Genomic DNA, 21,247 nt, shown 5'->3' with positions numbered 1-21,247 from the left:
CTTTTAGCTCTATTTGGCTCTATTGCGTCTCTTTAGTAGCTGCCAATGCTGAGCGTGGCTGTTCTGTTGTCACTGAAGCTGTACAGTGCGGCGGTAAACATCTGTGGAAGTCCTTGATCAGATATCTTATATTTTAGTCCAGTGTGCCAGACTTTGTTGAAAGTATTCGTACATCTCTGAGCACTACATTACATTGCCCTTTTTCCGACATGACAGAGGCTATGTGTTCACTGATCAGGGTTACAGCTGTGGCGTCTGAGCTCATGTTATCTCATGTTATACTTCTGTTCCACTTCCATGTGCTCTACCAGTCTGCCCTCGAGTTTTTTTAATATTTTGCATGGAATCTCAAGTAAGGAAATTAGTCTGTAATTGCCTGTTTGCGGTGGTGATTTACCTGACTTGGGGTTAAATCTGAAAGTAAAATTTGTGAAGTAGATCGGGTCCAGACGCAAGAACTTGTATTTAATATTCGTGAAAGTGGCTGGAGTGACGTCACACGAAGGTTTGTCAATACCTGCTTCATAATTTTGGTAATGACCGAAACCTTGTTGTCAATACTTAATTGTTTGTTTGGCCTCTTCGATGGTTATTTGGTTCATATGGTGGCATTCGTGTCAATGTTAAGATCTACGTGTGAATGTTAAGATCTACGTGTCAATGTTAAGATCTACGTGTGAATGTTAAGATCTACGTGTCAATGTTAAGATCTACGTGTCAATGTTAAGATCTACGTGTGAATGTTAAGATCTACGTGTCAATGTTAAGATCTACGTGTCAATGTTAAGATCTACGTGTGAATGTTAAGATCTACGTGTGAATGTTAAGATTTATTGCGTTGGAAGTAAAGTTGCTGCTGTTTTACAAGATTTGTAATTGTTCTTTTTGAGTTGAGACAAAAGTTTAAATTTTCCTCAGGGAAGATTCTGAATATATTTTCCCAATACTTCCTGAATTCGTGTTCTTGTTCTGTCTTCATAAAGCTTGTTGCTTGAGACGTCTTTGATTTCAAGTCTTTCCTCGGTTCAGGTTCCCATCAGCCTGTTTGCCTTTTTTTTTTTGACAGATCTTTCCTGGGCTTCTGAGATCTGTCTGGATTTAGATGATCAGATCATCCCATTTTTTGGTGTGTTCTGTTTTGCATAAATCCTGCAACTCATCTCCATGTTCGCTCTGCAATCGTTTGTGCTCATCTGTTCATCAGTTGTGAATTAAGTTGTTAGAGATTGTTATATCTGGTGTGCAGTGTTTTGAGTGCCACAGCTGTTAGGAGTGATGGAGGGTCAGGTGGCGGGCTACAGGGAGCTGGTCATTCGTGCACTATTCTATGGTATTAATCCATTTATCTAATTCTATGTTTAACCTGGATGTTTCCTTGCTTCTTGAAATATGTGAGAGTAATGCCATATGCCCTGCTCTTGAATGCCTCCCTATCTGTTTTGTGTATGTTGGAGTCTAGGAAGGGAAGGTTACTGTATTGGGTTTGTTGATGGTATTACTGTGGTCACTGGGGCTCACGGGGGCTCACTGGAGCTCACTGGGGCTCACTGAGCCTCACTGGGGCTCACTGGGGCTCACTGGGACCCACTGGGGTTCACTGGGGCTCACTGGGACCCACTGGGGCTCACTGGGGCTCACTGGGCCTCACTGGGACCCACTGGGGCCCACTGGGGCTCTTACTGTGTGGGTGTTTAGGATGTGGTGGGCGTCAAAATATTGTCTGGTTAGCATCTTTGTTGCTCTCCACCTTCCCCTACCACCCACAATGTCGTCACCCCCCTCCTCCCCACCACCACTGTCCCTACCCCTCCAACCCTGCCGTCACCCCTTCCTCCCCCCACCACCACCGTCCTCAACCCTCCCCCAACCCTGCCGTCGCCCCCTCCTCCCCCACCACCGCTGCACAAACGAGGCATCGATCTGCAAGAGTCCAGTACTCTCCTTGAGACCAACAGGACTGCCCTGTACGCCCTCTGGCACGCAAGGCACCCCACACCCCCACCATCACCTCCTTTAGTCCCTCCACCCCCCCCCACACTACCACCACTACTACCCCCCCCCCCCCTTACATTACCACCATCAACTCCAGGAGTAAGTACAATTGCTCCTGGAGTTGATGGTGGTAATGTAAGGGGGGGATGGTAGTAGTGGAGGTGGTAGTGTGGGGGGTGGAGGGACTACTAAACCCCCCCCCCCCACTAACACCATCACATCCTACCACCTCCCGCACTACCACCATCTGCACCCCCACAACCATCACCAGTAATACAACCAGGCCCCTACTACCACAACTCCTAAATACCAGACAACCACCTCACGTGTAAGATAAACAAGGCGATGGGCAGAGACTGGACTTGAGACACTCTCTATCCCACAAAAAAACTTTACCAACAAGAAGTAAACTGCTCAAAGGTTCTGAATTGACATAATCACAGCGTGAATAAAAGAGGAACACACAAACAGGGTAACATCAGCCGCATATGCAATCCTTACACACATTAAAACAGCCTTTAAATACCCCCAAATAAGGCCTCTTTCAAGACTAAACAACCTACGTGCGAACTTCACTAGAATATGCAGCCCCCCAGTCTGTGACAGTATTCGCCAAGCACACTTACGACAGTTGTCGACTCTCTTACCATTTACGACACAGTTTACGAGCTCTAAAGAGCTAGGAGGTGGTCATCAACCCAAGGTTATTATTATTATGGACGACCTCGTAATGTATTTGAGTTCGTGAGCTGAGTAATAAAGACAGACTAAATTGCGATAGTCGAGGTGACACAGATAATTCTCCTAAATGTGCTTCATGAATTCTGGGGCTGGAATCCTCACCTCGTATGACATAACAACAAATTCTGCAGAGATTTTGCATCAAGATTAGTGCCAAAATTAATATGGCTAAGTTACGTGAATAGATTAACCCTATGTCAATCCAAACGAAGAAGGAAGCAAGTGGATATGATCACTACATGCAGGATACTCAGGGGGAATAGGTAATGAAAGACCAGGAGAAGCTAAACTGAGAGAATGTAGGATAAGAGGACACGGGTGGAAGCTGGGAACACAACGAGACGAAGTGTTGTAGAGAAACACGTGGACCCACGACGGGCGGTCAGCAAGTGCAATGCGATGAAGGTAGAAGTTGTCAGTATCAACAAAGCATTGGCACGTCAGGACAACCAAATTATACCTAAAAAGATACATATGTAGACGGGGATTAGACTTCACTCATTCGTAGTCACTGGTTGAAAACTATCACCACCACTACCACCATCACCACCACCATTACCACCACTTGAACATTATTTTGTAGAATATCTCATATTGACTGACATTCGCCCTCCTGGGCTGAGGTATGCTGAACTCTGAACTACTATATGAGTACTGGAACACTTAATGATTTATTGGACTTGTACCCTAGATTGACCATGTAATGTATTAATTATACAATGTATGTATGTGATGTAACTATTTAACCTGAGCTTGTAAAAGCATCTTAATCACCTTCAGTGCAAATGTTGTGGCCACCACCACAACCACCACAACCACCACCACCATTACCACCACCACCATTACCACCACCACCACCACCACAACCACCACCACCACCACCACCACCACCACCACCACCACCACCACAACCACCACCACCACCATTACCACCACCACCATTACCACCACCACCACAACCACCACCACCACCACCACCACCACCACAACCACCACCACAACCATTACCACCACCACCATTACCACCACCACCACCACCACCACCACCACCACCACCACCACCACCACCATTACCACCACCACCACAACCACCACCACCACCATTACCACCACCACCATTACCACCACCACCACAACCACCACCACCACCACCACCACCACCACCACAACCACCACCACCACCATTACCACCACCACCATTACCACCACCACCACAACCACCACCACCACCACCACCACCACCACCACAACATAATAGTGCATATAACAAGGAACAAACAATAAACGTCTCTTTCAGAGATGTTGTCCCAGAGAGCAGCGTGTTGGTGTGAGCCTCAGTGCCACCTGCCCAGTGCCACTATATTACACACCTGCCCAGTGCCACAAGACACTACACACACCTGCCCAGTGCCACCAGACACTACACACACCTGCCCAGTGCCACCAGACACTACACACACCTGTCCAGTGCCACCACACACTACACACACCTGTCCAGTGCCACCTGCCCAGTGCCACTATATTACACACCTGCCCAGTGCCACAAGACACTACACACACCTGCCCAGTGCCACCAGACACTACACACACCTGCCCAGTGCCACCAGACACTACACACACCTGTCCAGTGCCACCAGACACTACACACACCTGTCCAGTGCCACCACACACAACACACACCTGCCCAGTGCCCCCAGACACAGGTTACGAGTGCGTACAAAGTAAGTACGCCTGAAGGAATATATATACGCTGAGATTTGCACGTCTGCAATACGCAAGAGAAACGTCAAATACCTTCCCGCAGGTGTTAGGATGTGTTTAATAAATACGTGAGACATAATATCTGCATCTCTTCCCTCTTCTTTCCCATCCCTCATTACCCCTCTCTACCTGTTCCAGCTTCTCTTCCTACCTATCCCACACTCTCGAACCCATTGATTTTCTTCCTCCTCTCCCTGTCCCATTGTCTCTTCCCTATCTCTATTCCACCCACATTGTCTGTCCCTCCCTCCGTATCCCATGCATCCTCTACTCTTCTCTATTCCACCCTCTGTCCCATCCCACTGAGCCAGCGTCGATAGAAACAGAGACGCAGGTGACCGGCGGGACTCTTCCCTAGCAGTGATGGGGGCTGTGCCACAGGTGAGCGGTCAATCCACTTACGGGTCACGCGAACAGGTGATATCAACAAGTAGCTCCACACGGCCCGGAAACCCGTCAGTAGTGGAGCGAGCAACAGAGCGGGTCTCTCCTGAGACGGAACCTTGCCAGTCGTACCCCCCCAGGAGCGGGTATTATCATGCCCCCAGGAGCGGGTATTGTCATGCCCCCAGGAGCGGGTATTGTCATTTGTAGAGAGACTTGGGGATAATTCCCAGCCTGGGTGAGGACTCGTAATCCTGTGGCCTGGGTTCGATTCCCGGACTAGGTAGTGACAAATGGGCAGAGTTACTTTCACCCCGATGCTCTTGTTACCTAGCGGTAAATAGGTACCTGGGAGTTGGACAGCTGTTACGGGTTGCATCCTGGGTGTGTGTGTGTGTGTGTGTGTGTGTGTGTGTGTGTGTGTGTGTGTGTGTGTGTGTGTGTGTGTGTGTGTGTCCTGCTTCTAATATTTGTCAAAGATCTGACAGAAAAAATTGGCCCCATCATAATAATGTTTACAGACGCAGCACAAAACAGATGGCACACACACACACACACACACACACACACACACACACACACACACCCGTCTTACAGATGACAGACAGACAGTTACCTCACCCAAATGCAAAATTACCAGATGATCTACATTCATAGCTCAGGTGTCGAAGAGGAACCGTGAAACAGGCACCAGAGGGCCACAGCGCTGTGCCATAAAGGGCGACGAGGGAGGACGAGGAGAACTACTGGAGATCGAACGCCGACCCGTTAAAAAAGAGAAGCCGTCGATGTACAGAAAGCAGGAATGAATGAAGGAAGGAAAGGGAGAAGCCACATGCCCCTGCCAACCTGTCTCTCTCCTCCCGGCGCTCATCCAACCCGTTCTCGCAAATTTAATAAGTCAATATTGACTTATTAAATATGTGCATAGGTGACATACTTAACATAATAGATACCCTTAAAAAGATTCATAGAAAACACCGACCTTACCTAACCTTGTTAGTATCTTAAAATAAGCATCTTATTGCTTCGTAATTACAATTATTACCTAACCTATAATAGGTATAGGTTAAGTAATAATTGTAATTACGAAGCAATAAGATGCTTATCTTAAGATACTAACAAGGTTAGGTAAGCGCTCATCGCCTGCTCTATCTCTCTCTCAATACTTTCTCAGTTTTAAATGAATTGTTAGTTCTGCTTACGCCGGCAGACAGCGCCTCCTGTAGATCTTATCTCACGCCGCTGACTTATCTTTTTGTTCCTTGTAAGCCTTCTCTTACACCTCAGACTTTCATAACGGTAATATTACTCATCAGTGTGTCAGTTATGCCTGATCTCTCGCACACTTACGCCCTCGGGAATTATTAACGTGAATGTCATTCATCAATGTCCAATCTGTGTCGTATTATCCACATGTCTGTCTGTTAAGCGTTGTGTGTGTGTCTGTCTGTCTGTCTGTCTGTCTGTCTGTCTGTCTGTCTGTCTGTCTGTCTGTCTGTCTGTCTGTCTGTCTGTCTGTCTGTCTCTCTCTCTCTCTCTCTCTCTCTCTCTCTCTCTCTCTCTCTCTCTCTCTCTCTCTCTCTCTCTCTCTCCCAGTCGGGATTGGGCCGAGTGCCACCATTTAAGAAGGATTAGCTCTATTCTGAATCCCAACAACGCCTATGAAGCCTGAAATAGAGTTTTTTGTTTTCTAGAGAGTTTTTCCGAGAGAGTGGGAGAGAGGGAGACAGAGAAAGAGAGATGGAGAGGGAGGGGGGGGGAAATGTTGAGGGGGAAGAGAGAGAGGCGGGACGGGGTAGAGAGACCCGGGCACAGCCGGGTATCGCTTCAAGTATTCTGCCAAGCTAACGTTTTTGACACAATGCTACATATAACTTGCCGTCACTTCAAAACCACTACATAATTGGTGCTATTATCTACTTCCTATCCATGGACAGGTTAGGTTAGGATAGATCAAGTTAGGTTAGGTTAGGTTATGTTAAAACTGTACTATTCTCAAACACATGAAATATGAAATTCGAAAATCATTTGAGTATTCCCCTACAATTTCATTTTAAAGAAAAGTTATGTTTCAGGCCTTATCAAAGAAAACGAGTTTACCGTAGACTTTTTATATTTTAAACCATCAATTAACAATACAATAAAGTAATAACTTGAGAATATTGTCTGTTTACAACAAAAGTTTCACTTGCCAAATTACAAGTAGTGTTACTGGAACCGCACTATTCTTTATGGTCATCACACCTACCTACTGTAGGTAACTATCCAGGTGGTGCGAGAGGGAAGTTGGTGTCCCGCAATCATTATTTTATGAATAGGTCGAGATGCGTCGACCAGGGAGAAAACTCAGACCACGTGGCGCCTTCTTGGGAACGTCTTAGGTACAATTCGCATCAGTACGAAATCATATATTACCGAAAGTCCATACAGATAACTCATGCGTCCATTCAGAGATAGTCTGGAGTTGAAGAGCAAACATTCAGGACGGGCGTTCGAGACAGGAGTCTGAGGGGCGCGGCAGTTAGGGACAGGAATCCTCAGCGGGGCGTTTTGGAGAGTGTTCGTAACGGAACCATTTGGGGTGGGTGGGGCGGGGGGTTGTTCCAAGCTGGTGTCACACCCGCTGGCTATCGATCCCATCTCCCAGAGAGCCAGGCACGCCAGGATTTAAGGAAAGAAGGGCAGATCGTCGCAGCCTGGGGTAGGGGTATGGGGAGGGGACGTCGCCGCACCGGACGGAATATATGCTGAAGATGCTCACGTCGACCATCTGATCGCTATTAACCCTGCCTTAATTAGCAGCTTTATCGACACGTGAGGAAGCTTTATTGATACGTGAAAAAGCTGTATTAATACGTGGAAAAAGCTTTATCGACACGTGATGAAGATTTATCGACACGTGAAAGAGCTTTATGTGGGGAAGCTTCCCAGTGTGGGGAAATGCCACACTGGCTGCTACTCCACAGTGGGATGTAATAGAAGTGGGAGATGGATAGAAGGATGGGAAGGAAGTACACAAGAAACAGGTGGAGTGAAGGCAGTAGGGAAGTGGGTGACTGAAGGAAGAAAGTGCTCGTGATTCATATTTAGAAGTAGAAAGTAGAAGAGCGGTAGGAAGGAAGGAAGTAGAATAGCGGTAGGTAAGGAAGAAGGCATAGTAGACGGTAGGGAGGAAGACAGCAGCAGAGAGAGAAGGTAAACTGGAGTCTAGAGAGAGAAGGGGAAGAGGGTGCGCGCGTGCGGGCGCGCGGGGGGCGGCACAAACGCTCCCTCTCGACAAACTTCGCCCAACAATCTGGTCTAAAATTGATACTTATCCAAAAGTTCCGCAAGCTTTTTTGTCCCTCCTCGAGCGGCGCGTTACTTCCCCAGCCCCGGTGTTTACGTTCTCCACACCACCACCACCAGTAGCACCACCACCACCACCAGTAGCACCACCACCACCACCAGTAGCACCACCACCACCACCACCACCACCACCACCAGTAGCACCACCACCACCACCAGTAGCACCACCACCACCACCAGTAGCACCACCACCACCACCACCACCACCACCACCAGTAGCACCGGGAACACCACCACCACCACCACCAGTAGCACCGGGAACACCACCACCACCACCACCAGTAGCACCGGGAACACCACCACCACCACCACCAGTAGCACCGGGAACACCACCACCACCACCACCAGTAGCACCGGGAACACCACCACCACCACCACCAGTAGCACCACCATCACTAGCACCATCCTACAACTTCCTCCACTTGTTGAAGTGGTACGAACACTTAACTGATAAAACACTGGTAGAGGTAAGAACACCCCTACATATATATATATATATATATATATATATATATATATATATATATATATATATATATATATATATATATATATATATATATATATATATATATATATATATATATATATATATATATATATATATATATATATATATATTTATATATATATATATATATATATATATATATATATATATATATATATATATATATATATATATATACACACACACACACACAGTAGTACTGAACAGACGAATTGTGTTAATTAAATTATTGACATGATTCATTATTACTAGAAATTAAACAAATAGCAAGCCAAGAGATTTCTTGCTGTCATTCAATTCAAGAGAATCATGGTTCCTCAGAGGTAGAGGAATTATAACGCCTATAGAAACTACAAGTTAACTAAAAGGCATTGACAACCGTCGCAGCCCGAGGCGGCCGTCGGAGAGGAAGTCGCTATTAAGTGTGAACAATTTACCGAATCTGGCGCAGAGAAAATGCTCTCTCCGTCAGTTGCTTTTCCACCAGAAAACTTGCCTGCAGAATTTGGCCGGGTCGAGTTCTGGGTCCTGGTTTCAGGTCACTCTCTGCCACGCATGGCAGAGAGTGAGAGAGAGAAGGAGCTACATTCTTGCTTCTCCGTTTCCCGCCACAATTTTGCAAGGACATGACGCACAGAGACGCACCTTTTTCTTCCTGATTCCTGTGCGCGTGTGAAGCGCACAGTTTGGTGTTTAGTGCGGAATAAATGTCAGACCCAAGCTCCTTCCCGCCCTCACTCTGGCAAGACAACCAAATTAAAAACGAGGCAATTTCACAGCTCTTCCAACTTGACGTCTAACAAAGGCTCTTCCTGCCCAGCAAACTACCCAACAGACTGCAAATAGTCTCGTTAACTTACACCTCTCAAGACTGTGACCTCCCGACCTATAGTTGATATCGTTACACAGATGAGTAGTGACCTTGTTACGTTCTACATCCCGGTTGTTAAGGTCAAGTAAGAAGGGTCGTTTACGAACTACAATGTCAAAATAGCGTAGGGTTGGTGACGTTCGATAATTTAAACAGTTAACGTTCTTTTGATTGGTTAAGCTGGGAATATATTTTATAATTATTTCAAATTATAGTAAATATAAACTTATCTTATTGGGATAAAATTTCCATGTTATCAGTAAAGTAATTCTGGAACTTCATGACAGGTGGAGTTTGAGTCAGCAACACGGAACTGCGGCTACCAGCAACACGGAACTGCGGCTACCAGCAACACGGAACTGCAGCTACCAGCAACACGGAACTGCGGCTACCAGCAACACGGAACTGCGGCTACCAGCAACACGGAACTGCGGCTACCAGCAACACGGAACTGCGGCTACCAGCAACACGGAACTGCGGCTACCAGCAACACGGAACTGCGGCTACCAGCAACACGGAACTGCGGCTACCAGCAACACGGAACTGCGGCTACCAGCAACACGGAACTGCGGCTACCAGCAACACGGAACTGCAGCTACCAGCAACACGGAACTGCGGCTACCAGCAACACGGAACTGCGGCTACCAGCAACACGGAACTGCGGCTACCAGCAACACGGAACTGCAGCTACCAGCAACACGGAACTACAGCTACCAGCAACACGGAACTGCGGCTACCAGCAACACGGAACTACAGCTACCAGCAACACGGAACTACAGCTACCAGCAACACGGAACTACAGCTACCAGCAACACGGAACTGCAGCTACCAGCAACACGGAACTGCAGCTACCAGCAACACGGAACTGCGGCTACCAGCAACACGGAACTGCAGCTACCAGCAACACGGAACTGCAGCTACCAGCAACACGGAACTGCGGCTACCAGCAACACGGAACTGCAGCTACCAGCAACACGGAACTACAGCTACCAGCAACACGGAACTGCGGCTACCAGCAACACGGAACTGCAGCTACCAGCAACACGGAACTACAGCTACCAGCAACACGGAACTGCAGCTACCAGCAACACGGAACTGCGGCTACCAGCAACACGGAACTGCAGCTACCAGCAACACGGAACTGCAGCTACCAGCAACACGGAACTGCGGCTACCAGCAACACGGAACTACAGCTACCAGCAACACGGAACTGCAGCTACCAGCAACACGGAACTGCAGCTACCAGCAACACGGAACTGCGGCTACCAGCAACACGGAACTGCAGCTACCAGCAACACGGAACTGCGGCTACCAGCAACACGGAACTGCAGCTACCAGCAACACGGAACTGCAGCTACCAGCAACACGGAACTGCGGCTACCAGCAACACGGAACTACAGCTACCAGCAACACGGAACTACAGCTACCAGCAACACGGAACTGCAGCTACCAGCAACACGGAACTGCGGCTACCAGCAACACGGAACTGCAGCTACCAGCAACACGGAACTGCGGCTACCAGCAACACGGAACTACAGCTACCAGCAACACGGAACTGCGGCTACCAGCAACACGGAACTACAGCTACCAGCAACACGGAACTACAGCTACCAGCAACACGGAACTACAGCTACCAGCAACACGGAACTACAGCTACCAGCAACACGGAACTGCGGCTACCAGCAACACGGAACTACAGCTACCAGCAACACGGAACTGCGGCTACCAGCAACACGGAACTACAGCTACCAGCAACACGGAACTACAGCTACCAGCAACACGGAACTGCAGCTACCAGCAACACGGAACTACAGCTACCAGCAACACGGAACTGCGGCTACCAGCAACACGGAACTACAGCTACCAGCAACACGGAACTGCGGCTACCAGCAACACGGAACTACAGCTACCAGCAACACGGAACTGCGGCTACCAGCAACACGGAACTACAGCTACCAGCAACACGGAACTACAGCTACCAGCAACACGGAACTACAGCTACCAGCAACACGGAACTACAGCTACCAGCAACACGGAACTGCAGCTACCAGCAACACGGAACTGCAGCTACCAGCAACACGGAACTGCGGCTACCAGCAACACGGAACTGCAGCTACCAGCAACACGGAACTGCAGCTACCAGCAACACGGAACTGCGGCTACCAGCAACACGGAACTGCAGCTACCAGCAACACGGAACTTCCCTAGAACTTGTCCTCTTAAGTCCCATAGACCCACATTATTGGTCCGTCGCATCACAATGGTGGAAATGGTGATAGTGGTGATGGTGAGTGGTGATGATGTTGAGAGGTGATGATAGTGGTGATGATAAAATACAACCTAAGATATCATCAAGAGTAATTCCCAGCACTAGGTAAAAACCTATACTCATCTTCATACAATACAGCCAATGACCACTTGGACTGGTCGGTAGACCGACAACCTCGCTTTTTGCAGGTCGGCGTTCGATTCCCGATGGTCCAAGGGGGGTTAGGCACCGTTTCTTTTCTTTGTCCTCACATCGCAGCTTCTGTGCCGTCCTCGTACCCCCCTTCCACATATTGAAGATCTACACCAACAGTCTCAGTATATGAAAGCTAGACAACAACATATTTTTCGATTACGGGCTATTCATGCCCGTGCCACCAATAAAGATTAAACATAGCCGAAGCACTACATATCAAACACCCTGTTTCACCACATCCTACATGGGTTATAATTTCATAGCTTCAGCAAACTTGTATATATCTAAGTTTAAGTGAAGTTATTGTAGGGAGAGTCTCATGACTGTGGACTATTAAGCTAAGTCACAGGCCCGCGCCACGAGTCTACTCTTTTATTAACTTTTCACACAACGTAAAGAATTATTTAATATATCTGACCTTGTTTAATCCCATAAGCGAGGAGGGGCAGTTATCCTTGACGAGGATGGAATGTGGTATTCCACACACACACACACACACAGGGGTCTGATAGCTGGGTGGACAGCGCTGTGGACTCGTAATCCTAGGGTCTGGGTTCGATCCCAGGCGCCGGCGAGAAACAATGGGCAGAGTTTCTTTTACCCTATGCCCCTGTTACCTAGCAGTAAAATAGGTACCTGGGTGTTAGTCAGCTGTCACGGGCTGCTTCCTGGGGATGGAGGCCTGGTCGAGGACCGGGCCGCGGGGACACTAAAGCCCCGAAATCATCTCAAGATAACCTCAAGATAGTGATGCAGAGGCTTGCTTTATTTTATTTGTAAGAGTAATTTTACTAAATATTTGCTAGTGTCTGTCTGTTAATTACAGTTACAAGAATGTTCCGCATGGGACCGTCAAGAGTCTCAGAGTGCGCAGTGGAGGCGTCAAGACTCTCAGAGTGCGCAGTGGAGGCGTCAAGACTCTCAGAGTGCGCAGTGGAGGCGTCAAGAGTCTCAGAGTGCGCAGTGGAGGCGTCAAGAGTCTCAGAGTGCGCAGTGGAGGCGTCAAGAGTCTCAGAGTGCGCAGTGGAGGCGTCAAGACTCTCAGAGTGCGCAGTGGAGGCGTCAAGACTCTCAGAGTGCGCAGTGGAGGCGTCAAGACTCTCAGAGTGCGCAGTGGAGGCGTCAAGAGTCTCAGAGTGCGCAGTGGAGGCGTCAAGACTCTCAGAGTGCGCAGTGGAGGCGTCAAGACTCTCAGAGTGCGCAGTGGAGGCGTCAAGACTCTCAGAGTGCGCAGTGGAGGCGTCAAGACTCTCAGAGTGCGCAGTGGAGGCGTCAAGACTCTCAGAGTGCGCAACAGAGGCGTCAAGACTCTCAGAGTGCGCAGTGGAGGCGTCAAGACTCTCAGAGTGCGCAGTGGAGGCGTCAAGAGTCTCAGAGTGCGCAACAGAGGCGTCAAGAGTCTCAGAGCCTGTATCTCTCACGCGCCTAGACAGGTGAACAGAGGCATCAGGTGTCACGTTCCCCTTAGGCCGACTACTGACCTTCCCCCCCGGATGCAATCCACAACAGCTGGCTGACTCCCAACTATCTATTTATTGCTAGACGAACAGATGCATCAGGTGTAAGGAAACTTGTCCAGAGCCTGGTCCTGCGCGGGCATCGAACCCGGAAGCATACTAATGGCCGCAATTACTATGCACCGGCTCCACCGTAATGAGGGCTTCACCTCACAACGAGACTGAAGAATGCACGCATGCACACTAACGCACGCATGAGTGCATGCACACTAACGCACGCACGAGTGCATGCACACTGACGCACGCACGAGTGAATGCACACTAACGCACGCAAGAGCGCATGCACACCAACGCACGCACGAGTGCATGCACACTAACGCACGCACGAATGCATGCACACTAACGCACGCAACTAGGTGAGTACACACACGCACAAGACAATGGCTATCTTGGGCTCTACGCAGCAGCAAATACACTAATGAGTGTATGAATCTGACTCATACAACATCATACAACAGTCATACAACATCGAATTTCCTGTTCACGATACGTTATACAGCAGCCGGTGAGGTCATGATATATGTGTAAAAGAGGCATAAGGAGAAATAAACGCTGCCCAAATGTTTCTGCTCCAATACAGCTGGGAGTCGACACCGTGTAAATCGAAATCGTGTCGAAACCCAGCGTGAAGGATCAGATAACCAAACCTTCGTATTAAATCAAGTATCTCATCATGTCTAACTGTTGAGGTATTTGGCTCAATGTAACACAAGTAAAAATCCTGTAAATTTATGAATAAAAAACTTATCAGTCAATCTTCTCCTCCCACCATTTTTCACCCTGAAAATCGACTGACCCTGACAAATAAAACTGCGAGGTTAGGAAGTGTAGACATGCTTGGTGGAGTCGGCTAAGGGACGGCTGTGGGCAGCAGGCCAGCACTCCAATCAAGCGGATGTGTGGTGCGGCCCGGCCCGCTCTCTACTGTGGCCCGGTCCGCTCTCTACTGTGGCCTGCTAGTGCCCGCTCTCTTCTGTGTCCAGCTTCCTGGGCAGCTGGAACGGCCCGCTCTCGTCTGTGGCCCACTGGTGCGGTCCGCTGGCTAGGATCGCTCTCTACTGTGGGCCGCTGGTGAGGCCCATATGTTTCTACGGTGATCCATTGGCTTTGGCTCACTCCTTATTGCTCACTGGCTAGGTCCACGTCCCTTCGGCCCACTGACTGGGTCCACCTCGTCCTGCGGCCCATTGACTGCGTCCACCCCGTCCTGTGGCCCACTGACTGGGTCCACTCCGTGATGCGATCACGATATACGGGAAATAAAACGACAAGTGCGATAACACCAGTTATCAGATAACTAATCAGATAACTCAACAAAAGAATTAGAGAAGATCCAAATGTTAAACTGAATGTACCATAGAAAACGTAACACAAGCTTCCCCGAGGGAAAGTGTTAACTCCTTCAGTAGAAAGTGAGTTTAAGAAGTTGTAACTTTGATAGGAAACAGAACAGTTACACTTTCACTGTATTGACCCTGTGAGCGGAGGACTGGCCAGTTTCTCTTTGTCTTGTTGCCAGGGTGTGCCAGTTGGCGCTGTCGAGATGTGCCAGGGTAGTGAAGATGGTCTGGGGAGGGATGTGATGCCTCAACACATCCCAGGGGCCTGCTATGGACTATGCTTGCGGGGGAGGTCAGTTATGACAGGATCAATGGGGGAAGAGTCTTAGGTAAGCGTTGGAAAGATCATAAAAATTTTCCAGGTCGAACAATAAGGAGGAAGCGCTAGGTCAGTGTGACTACATACCACTTGGTAACATGAGGACAAGGGAGATGCTATAAGACGAAAGGAAGGAATGGTATTCCACCACTTGGACTGCCGGGGATCGAACGCCGACCTGCATGATGCGATATCTCCACTGTACCGACTAGTCTAAATGCTCAATTGGACTTCCAGGTCGAAAACTACCAAGAATTAAACAAAATCACTCTGCATGAGCTACTAGTTGAGGTGTTCCACAATTATGCGTGGCGCCTGTGTGGTGTTCATACGTTGTTTAGAGAACATGATTTCCAGGTGATCAGGGATGAAGTCATCAACAGGCTGGTCGTTAACGGATTTGCTAAGATCAACATTTGCTAAGTTTGCTGCCACTACAGCAAACTGTATCCCTACTCACTCATTCATCTCTCTCGGGACATTCACAAAATAAAAATAACATCATAGGAACAGACTCCACTATGACACTCTCTCTCTCTCTCTCTCTCTCTCTCTCTCTCTCTCTCTCTCTCTCTCTCTCTCTCTCTCTCTCTCTCTCTCTCTCTCTCTCTCTCTCTCTAAACATTTAAAATTAAATTGTGACAAAAAATATTGAGTATAAAAGGAGGTCGCCGGCGTTGGCCAAGGAAAGGCTGGAGAAGTGATGAGACAAGGAGCCGTGGTTAGGGCCAGAGGTACGGCCCGGCGCTGGGAGCACCCGAGACCTGCTGGCGGGGACTGGGAGGAGCTGGGACCTGCTGGCGGGAGCTGGGAGGAGCTGGGACGCGCTGGCGGGGGCTGGGATTAGCTGGGACGTGCTGGCGGGGGCTGGGAGGAGCTGGGACGTGCTGGCGGGGGCTGGGATTAGCTGGGACGTGCTGGCGGGGGCTGGGAGGAGCTGGGACGTGCTGGCGGGGGCTGGGAGAGGCTGGGATTAGCTGGGACGTGCTGGCGGGGGCTGGGAGGGGCTGGGATGTACTAGCAAGTGCTGGGAGAGGCTGGGATGTACTGGCGGGGGCTGGGATTAGCTGGGACGTACTGGCGGGGGCTGGGATGTGCTGGTGGGGGCTGGGAGGAGGGGGGAGGGGTGACCAATGGACATGCGAGGCATCAGTATTGCCAGTCCACGGTTGCCTGTCGCCCTCTCCAACAGTTGTAGAATATGTCAACAACCTAAAGATACTTCATCTTGAGGTTAGTACAAGGTCTGTGTGCAACCCGTTCTCGCAAATTCGTAAAGTCAATATTGACTTATTAACTACGTGCATAGGTGATATACTAAACATAATAGATACCCCTAAAAAGATTCATAGAAAACACCGACCTTACCTAACCTTGTTAGTATCTTAAGATAAGCATCTTATTGCTTCGTAATTACAATTATTACTTAACCTATACCTATTATAGGTTAGGTAATAATTGTAATTACGAAGCAATAAGATGCTTATCTTAAGATACTAACAAGGTTAGGTAAGGTCGGTGTTTTCTATGAATCTTTTTAAGGGTATCTATTATGTTAAGTATGTCACCTATGCACATATTTAATAAGTCAATATTGACTTATTAAATTTGCGAGAACGGGTTGCTGTGTGAGGTAGCTGTATCCCCCCCCCCACCACCACCACCCACAACACCCCCACTCACAACACCCACACTCATCATACGTCAACAACACCTGGCTACAACACCGACCTACTGTGACGGCCGATAAACTGTTCGACCAGATTTACTCGCACAATACAGGTCGCAATACGACATATTATTCAATTAACACAATACCAAACCATCAATCACAACAGACTATCTTAAAGCAATCTAAATCTGTAAGATATAATATCTGTTTATCTGTGTGACCAACACAGAAGGCCTCCACTACCACCCACAGGATGGGAATGGGGTCAACTACCAACCAAAGGATGGATACGGGTCCACCACCACCACCCACAGGATGGAAATGGGTCCACCACCACCCACTGGATGAGTATGGGTCCATCACCACCCACTGGATGAGTATGGGTCCACCACCACCCACTGGATGAGTATGGGTCTACCACCACCCACTGGATGAGTATGGGTCCACCACCACCCACTGGATGAGTATGGGTCCATCACCACCCACTGGATGAGTATGGGTCCATCACCACCCACTGGATGAGTATGGGTCCACCACCACCCACTGGATGAGTATGGGTCCACCACCACCCACTGGATGAGTATGGGTCCACCACCACCCACTGGATGAGTATGGGTCCACCACCACCCACTGGATGAGTATAGGTCCACCACCACCCACGGGATGAGTATGGGTCCACCACCACCCACGGGATGAGTATGGGTCCACCACCACCCACTGGATGAGTATGGGTCCACCACCACCCACTGGATGAGTATGGGTCCACCACCACCCACTGGATGAGTATGGGTCCACCACCACCCACTGGATGAGTATAGGTCCACCACCACCCACTGGATGAGTATGGGTCCACCACCACCCACTGGATGAGTATGGGTCCACCACCACCCACTGGATGAGTATAGGTCCATCACCACCCACTGGATGAGTATGGGTCCACCACCACCCACGGGATGTGTATGGGTCCATCACCACCCACTGGATGAGTATAGGTCCATCACCACCCACTGGATGAGTATGGGTCCACCACCACCCACGGGATGAGTATGGGTCCACCACCACCCACTGGCTAGGTATGGGATACAGAACAAACTAAACCAAAATATAATAGGTGTCAAATTAAGGTCGCATCGTGATTGGGAATAAAACTTTCAGGTTTGGAAGGCCACCTTCGTAGGTGTTGCGAAGAACGTGATTTTGTTAAGGTATTGATTTAAGAGCTGTGAATCGGCGCCGTGCCATCTTGCCAGTGCTAAGATTCTCATAGAGCTCTTACACTCGACCTCCACGACTCTCACACACTCAACCTCCACGACTCTGACATTTGACCTCCACGACTCTTAAACTCGACCTCCACGACTCTTAAACTCGACCTCCACGACTCTTACACTCGACCTCCACAACTCTTAAACTCGACCTCCACGACTCTTAAACTCGACCTCCACGACTCTTAAACTCGACCTCCACGACTCTTAAACTCGACCTCCACGACTCTTAAACTCGACCTCCACGACTCTCACACTCGACCTCCACGACTCTCACACTCGACCTCCACGACTCTTAAACTCGACCTCCACGACTCTTAAACTCGACCTCCACGACTCTCACACTCGACCTCTGCAGCCATAACTGCGCCGACGACTCGACATAACCTCCCTCCACCATTCTTTAACACTGAAATAGCAGAAAGTTCCGTTCTTTGCAACTTATTGGCATTTTAAGTGATTTTAAATTGAAAACAAAGTTTTGTAGCGTGGATATTTTGTATAGTTATCGTTGCAGCTCTCCAAAAGAAGTCCCTAAATTGTCCAACGTGCTTTGATATATCTTATAACTCTTGCAGCATGGAATATATCATATAGTTCTTGCAACACCACGGTATATATCTTATAGTTCTCGCAACACCACGGTATATATCTTATAGTTCTCGCAACACCACGGTATATTTTAGAGTGTTTGCGACAACCAGGCATATCTTATAGCCCTTGAAACAATATTGAATATCATATAGTTTTTACAATAACATTATATATCTAATAGTTATTGCAACATGGTATATCCTATAGCTCTAGCAACAACATGTACAAGTAGACCACCAAGCACTCGGCATAAATAACAACACAACATGAATATATGAAAATATACTGAGTGTAGTTAACATTCGCTAAATATTAACATGTCTTCCTACACGTAAAGAAAGCAACAGTCGTTACAGATAAGCCATTGAAGGGGAAGGGAACTATCAGAAGCCGTTGTTGTTGTTGTTATAGATTCAGCTACTCGGAACAAGTTCCAAGTAGCACGGGCTATGGTGAGCCCGTAGTGGACTTACCTGGCACAGGAGCGGTGCCTATATCAGAAGCCAAGGCATTATGACGATATAGCACTCGGAAGGGGTCAGGATAAGGATTTGGGACGGGACGGAGGGGGGGGGAAGGAATGAATGGTGCCCAACCACTTATGGACGGTCGGGGATTGAACGCCGACCTGCATGAAGCGAGACCGTCGATCGAGCGATTAGTTTTGGGTAAATGATTTACATTATTCTTTAAATCAAAATTGTCGTATTTATCGTCACATTCCAGCAACTGGGGAAATATAATAGGAAATAAAGACAAGAATTGCTGTTCTTTTTTGGTCAACTGATTTTGTTAGTTTCCTGTAACTTAGCCATATGGATAATAAATTGGGGAAATATGATTTACAATGAAACTTAAAGTTCCAAGAAAATGCTTTTATATGCATTATTTGTCTCTTACATAAACCCATAAGTCTTAGTTCCTGTCTTCACCACTGTTTTGATCTTGATGGTTGAATTGACTTGACCGTGATGGTTGAATTGACTTGACCGTGATGGTTGAATTGACTTGACCGTGATGGTTGAATTGACTTGACCGTGATGGTTGAATTGACTTGACCGTGATGGTTGAATTGACTTGACCGTGATGGTTGAATTCACTTGACCGTGATGGTTGAATTTACTTGACCGTGATGGTTGAATTCACTTGACCGTGATGGTTGAATTTACTTGACCGTGATGGTTGAATTGACTTGACCGTGATGGTTGAATTCACTTGACCGTGATTGTTGAATTCATCACATTCGTCATCTTTAGAGCACACTCTAAGACATAATACTCTCTTAAGTATTATAAGATGCAACCCACAACAGCATTCATGGCCTGGTTGGTAGGGGCAACAGTCTCGTCATTTTGAGACCAGAGTTCGAGGCTCCGATGATCGTAGTGAATGAACTTTCTCTCTCGTGTAGTGTAACTTTGCTGCTCACAGACAACGAAGGTAGATCTCAGCTCGAGCGCTGAGATAATACTCGTGTGCCCGTACAGCTCGCCTCTGTCCCAAACCGGCTTGACGCTCTGCCTCCCCCATCCCCCACGACCAGGCTCAGTCATATTATATCAAATTGGATATAGTTTAAATAAATTATACATCAATTATTTACAGTAATTATGAATTTTCAACAAGTAAATTATTATTATTATTATAATTATTATTATTATTATTAGTAGTAGTAGTAATAGTAGTGGTAGTAGTAGTCGTCCTCTCCAGGTCCCCTAAACCATGGTTGGTCGATATTGAGGAGAAGCTGTTACCCATGCAGCAAGTCCACCCTCTCCCGCGGTCATTTTTTCAGAGAATTTCGCACACTTTCAACCTCCTCCTCCTCTTCCTTCCCCCCAGCACCACTATGAACTGACCCAACACTACTGAAACATTCTGTTCAAGTAAAAAAAAAATTGCGATCATGCCCAATCATTCGTCATCTTGCAGGAGGTTCTTGGCCAACACGGACGTGCTTAGTACTTGAGCAGCACCCAGCACCGTCTCCGCGGTCACCCAGCACCCAGCACCGTCTCCCGCGGTCACCCAGCACCCAGCACCGTCTCCCGCGGTCACCCAGCACCGTCTCCCACGGTCACCCAGCACCCAGCACCGTCTCCCGCATCACAGTAACACCGGGTTATAACCGTGGTGGGCTGAGGACGGGTTGGGGTCGGCCGCCGCTTGAACGAACCTGAGGATGGGTCGGTTCATGAGGACAGGCTAAATCCTGAGTTCCAAACTGAGTGCTTCAGCACCAAGACAACACTCACCCCATGCACCAAGTGTGTAGACTCTGGTAGAGTCTGAAGTCATCTACTCATCTACTCAATTATACAAAAAAATCTCTTAATCCCTGCGCAAGACACGATCGAAATACCTTGAGCTGACAATGACTTATCCACAAGGATCCTCAAATGCCTGGCGTGCCTGACCCAGCGAGGAGCTGGCAAGGAGATCTTGCCGGTGGCTAAGATTTTCCC

At 48.2% G+C, this 21,247-nt stretch overlaps 1 protein-coding gene across 1 annotated transcript; it reads left to right on the top strand.

The window, feature by feature from the left end:
- The first annotated feature begins 11,871 nt into the window (after positions 1-11,871).
- LOC138359213 (uncharacterized) lies at positions 11,872-15,674 on the top strand. The gene is made up of 3 exons (XM_069318205.1): positions 11,872-11,898; positions 12,882-13,508; positions 15,489-15,674. The coding sequence occupies exons 1-3, from the start codon at positions 11,872-11,874 to the stop codon at positions 15,672-15,674; spliced, it is 840 nt and encodes a 279-aa protein (XP_069174306.1).
- The last annotated feature ends 5,573 nt before the right edge of the window (positions 15,675-21,247 follow it).

This window comes from Procambarus clarkii, chromosome 89 (assembly GCF_040958095.1).
Source record: "Procambarus clarkii isolate CNS0578487 chromosome 89, FALCON_Pclarkii_2.0, whole genome shotgun sequence".
Lineage (NCBI taxonomy): Eukaryota > Metazoa > Arthropoda > Malacostraca > Decapoda > Cambaridae > Procambarus > Procambarus clarkii.
Note: the sequence above shows the minus strand (reverse complement) of the source record. Positions and strands in the feature narration are given on the sequence as shown.

What these genes read in the sequence shown, in the direction of transcription:
- LOC138359213 (XM_069318205.1), top strand. Translation starts at nt 11,872, where the DNA reads ATGGTGGAAATGGTGATAGTGGTGATG. An exon ending in AAATGGTGATAGTGGTGATG is followed by an intron (nt 11,899 to 12,881) that starts GTGAGTGGTGAT and finishes AATATTTGCTAG; the next exon opens with TGTCTGTCTGTTAATTACAG. An exon ending in TCTCTCACGCGCCTAGACAG is followed by an intron (nt 13,509 to 15,488) that starts GTGAACAGAGGC and finishes TTGGACTTCCAG; the next exon opens with GTCGAAAACTACCAAGAATT.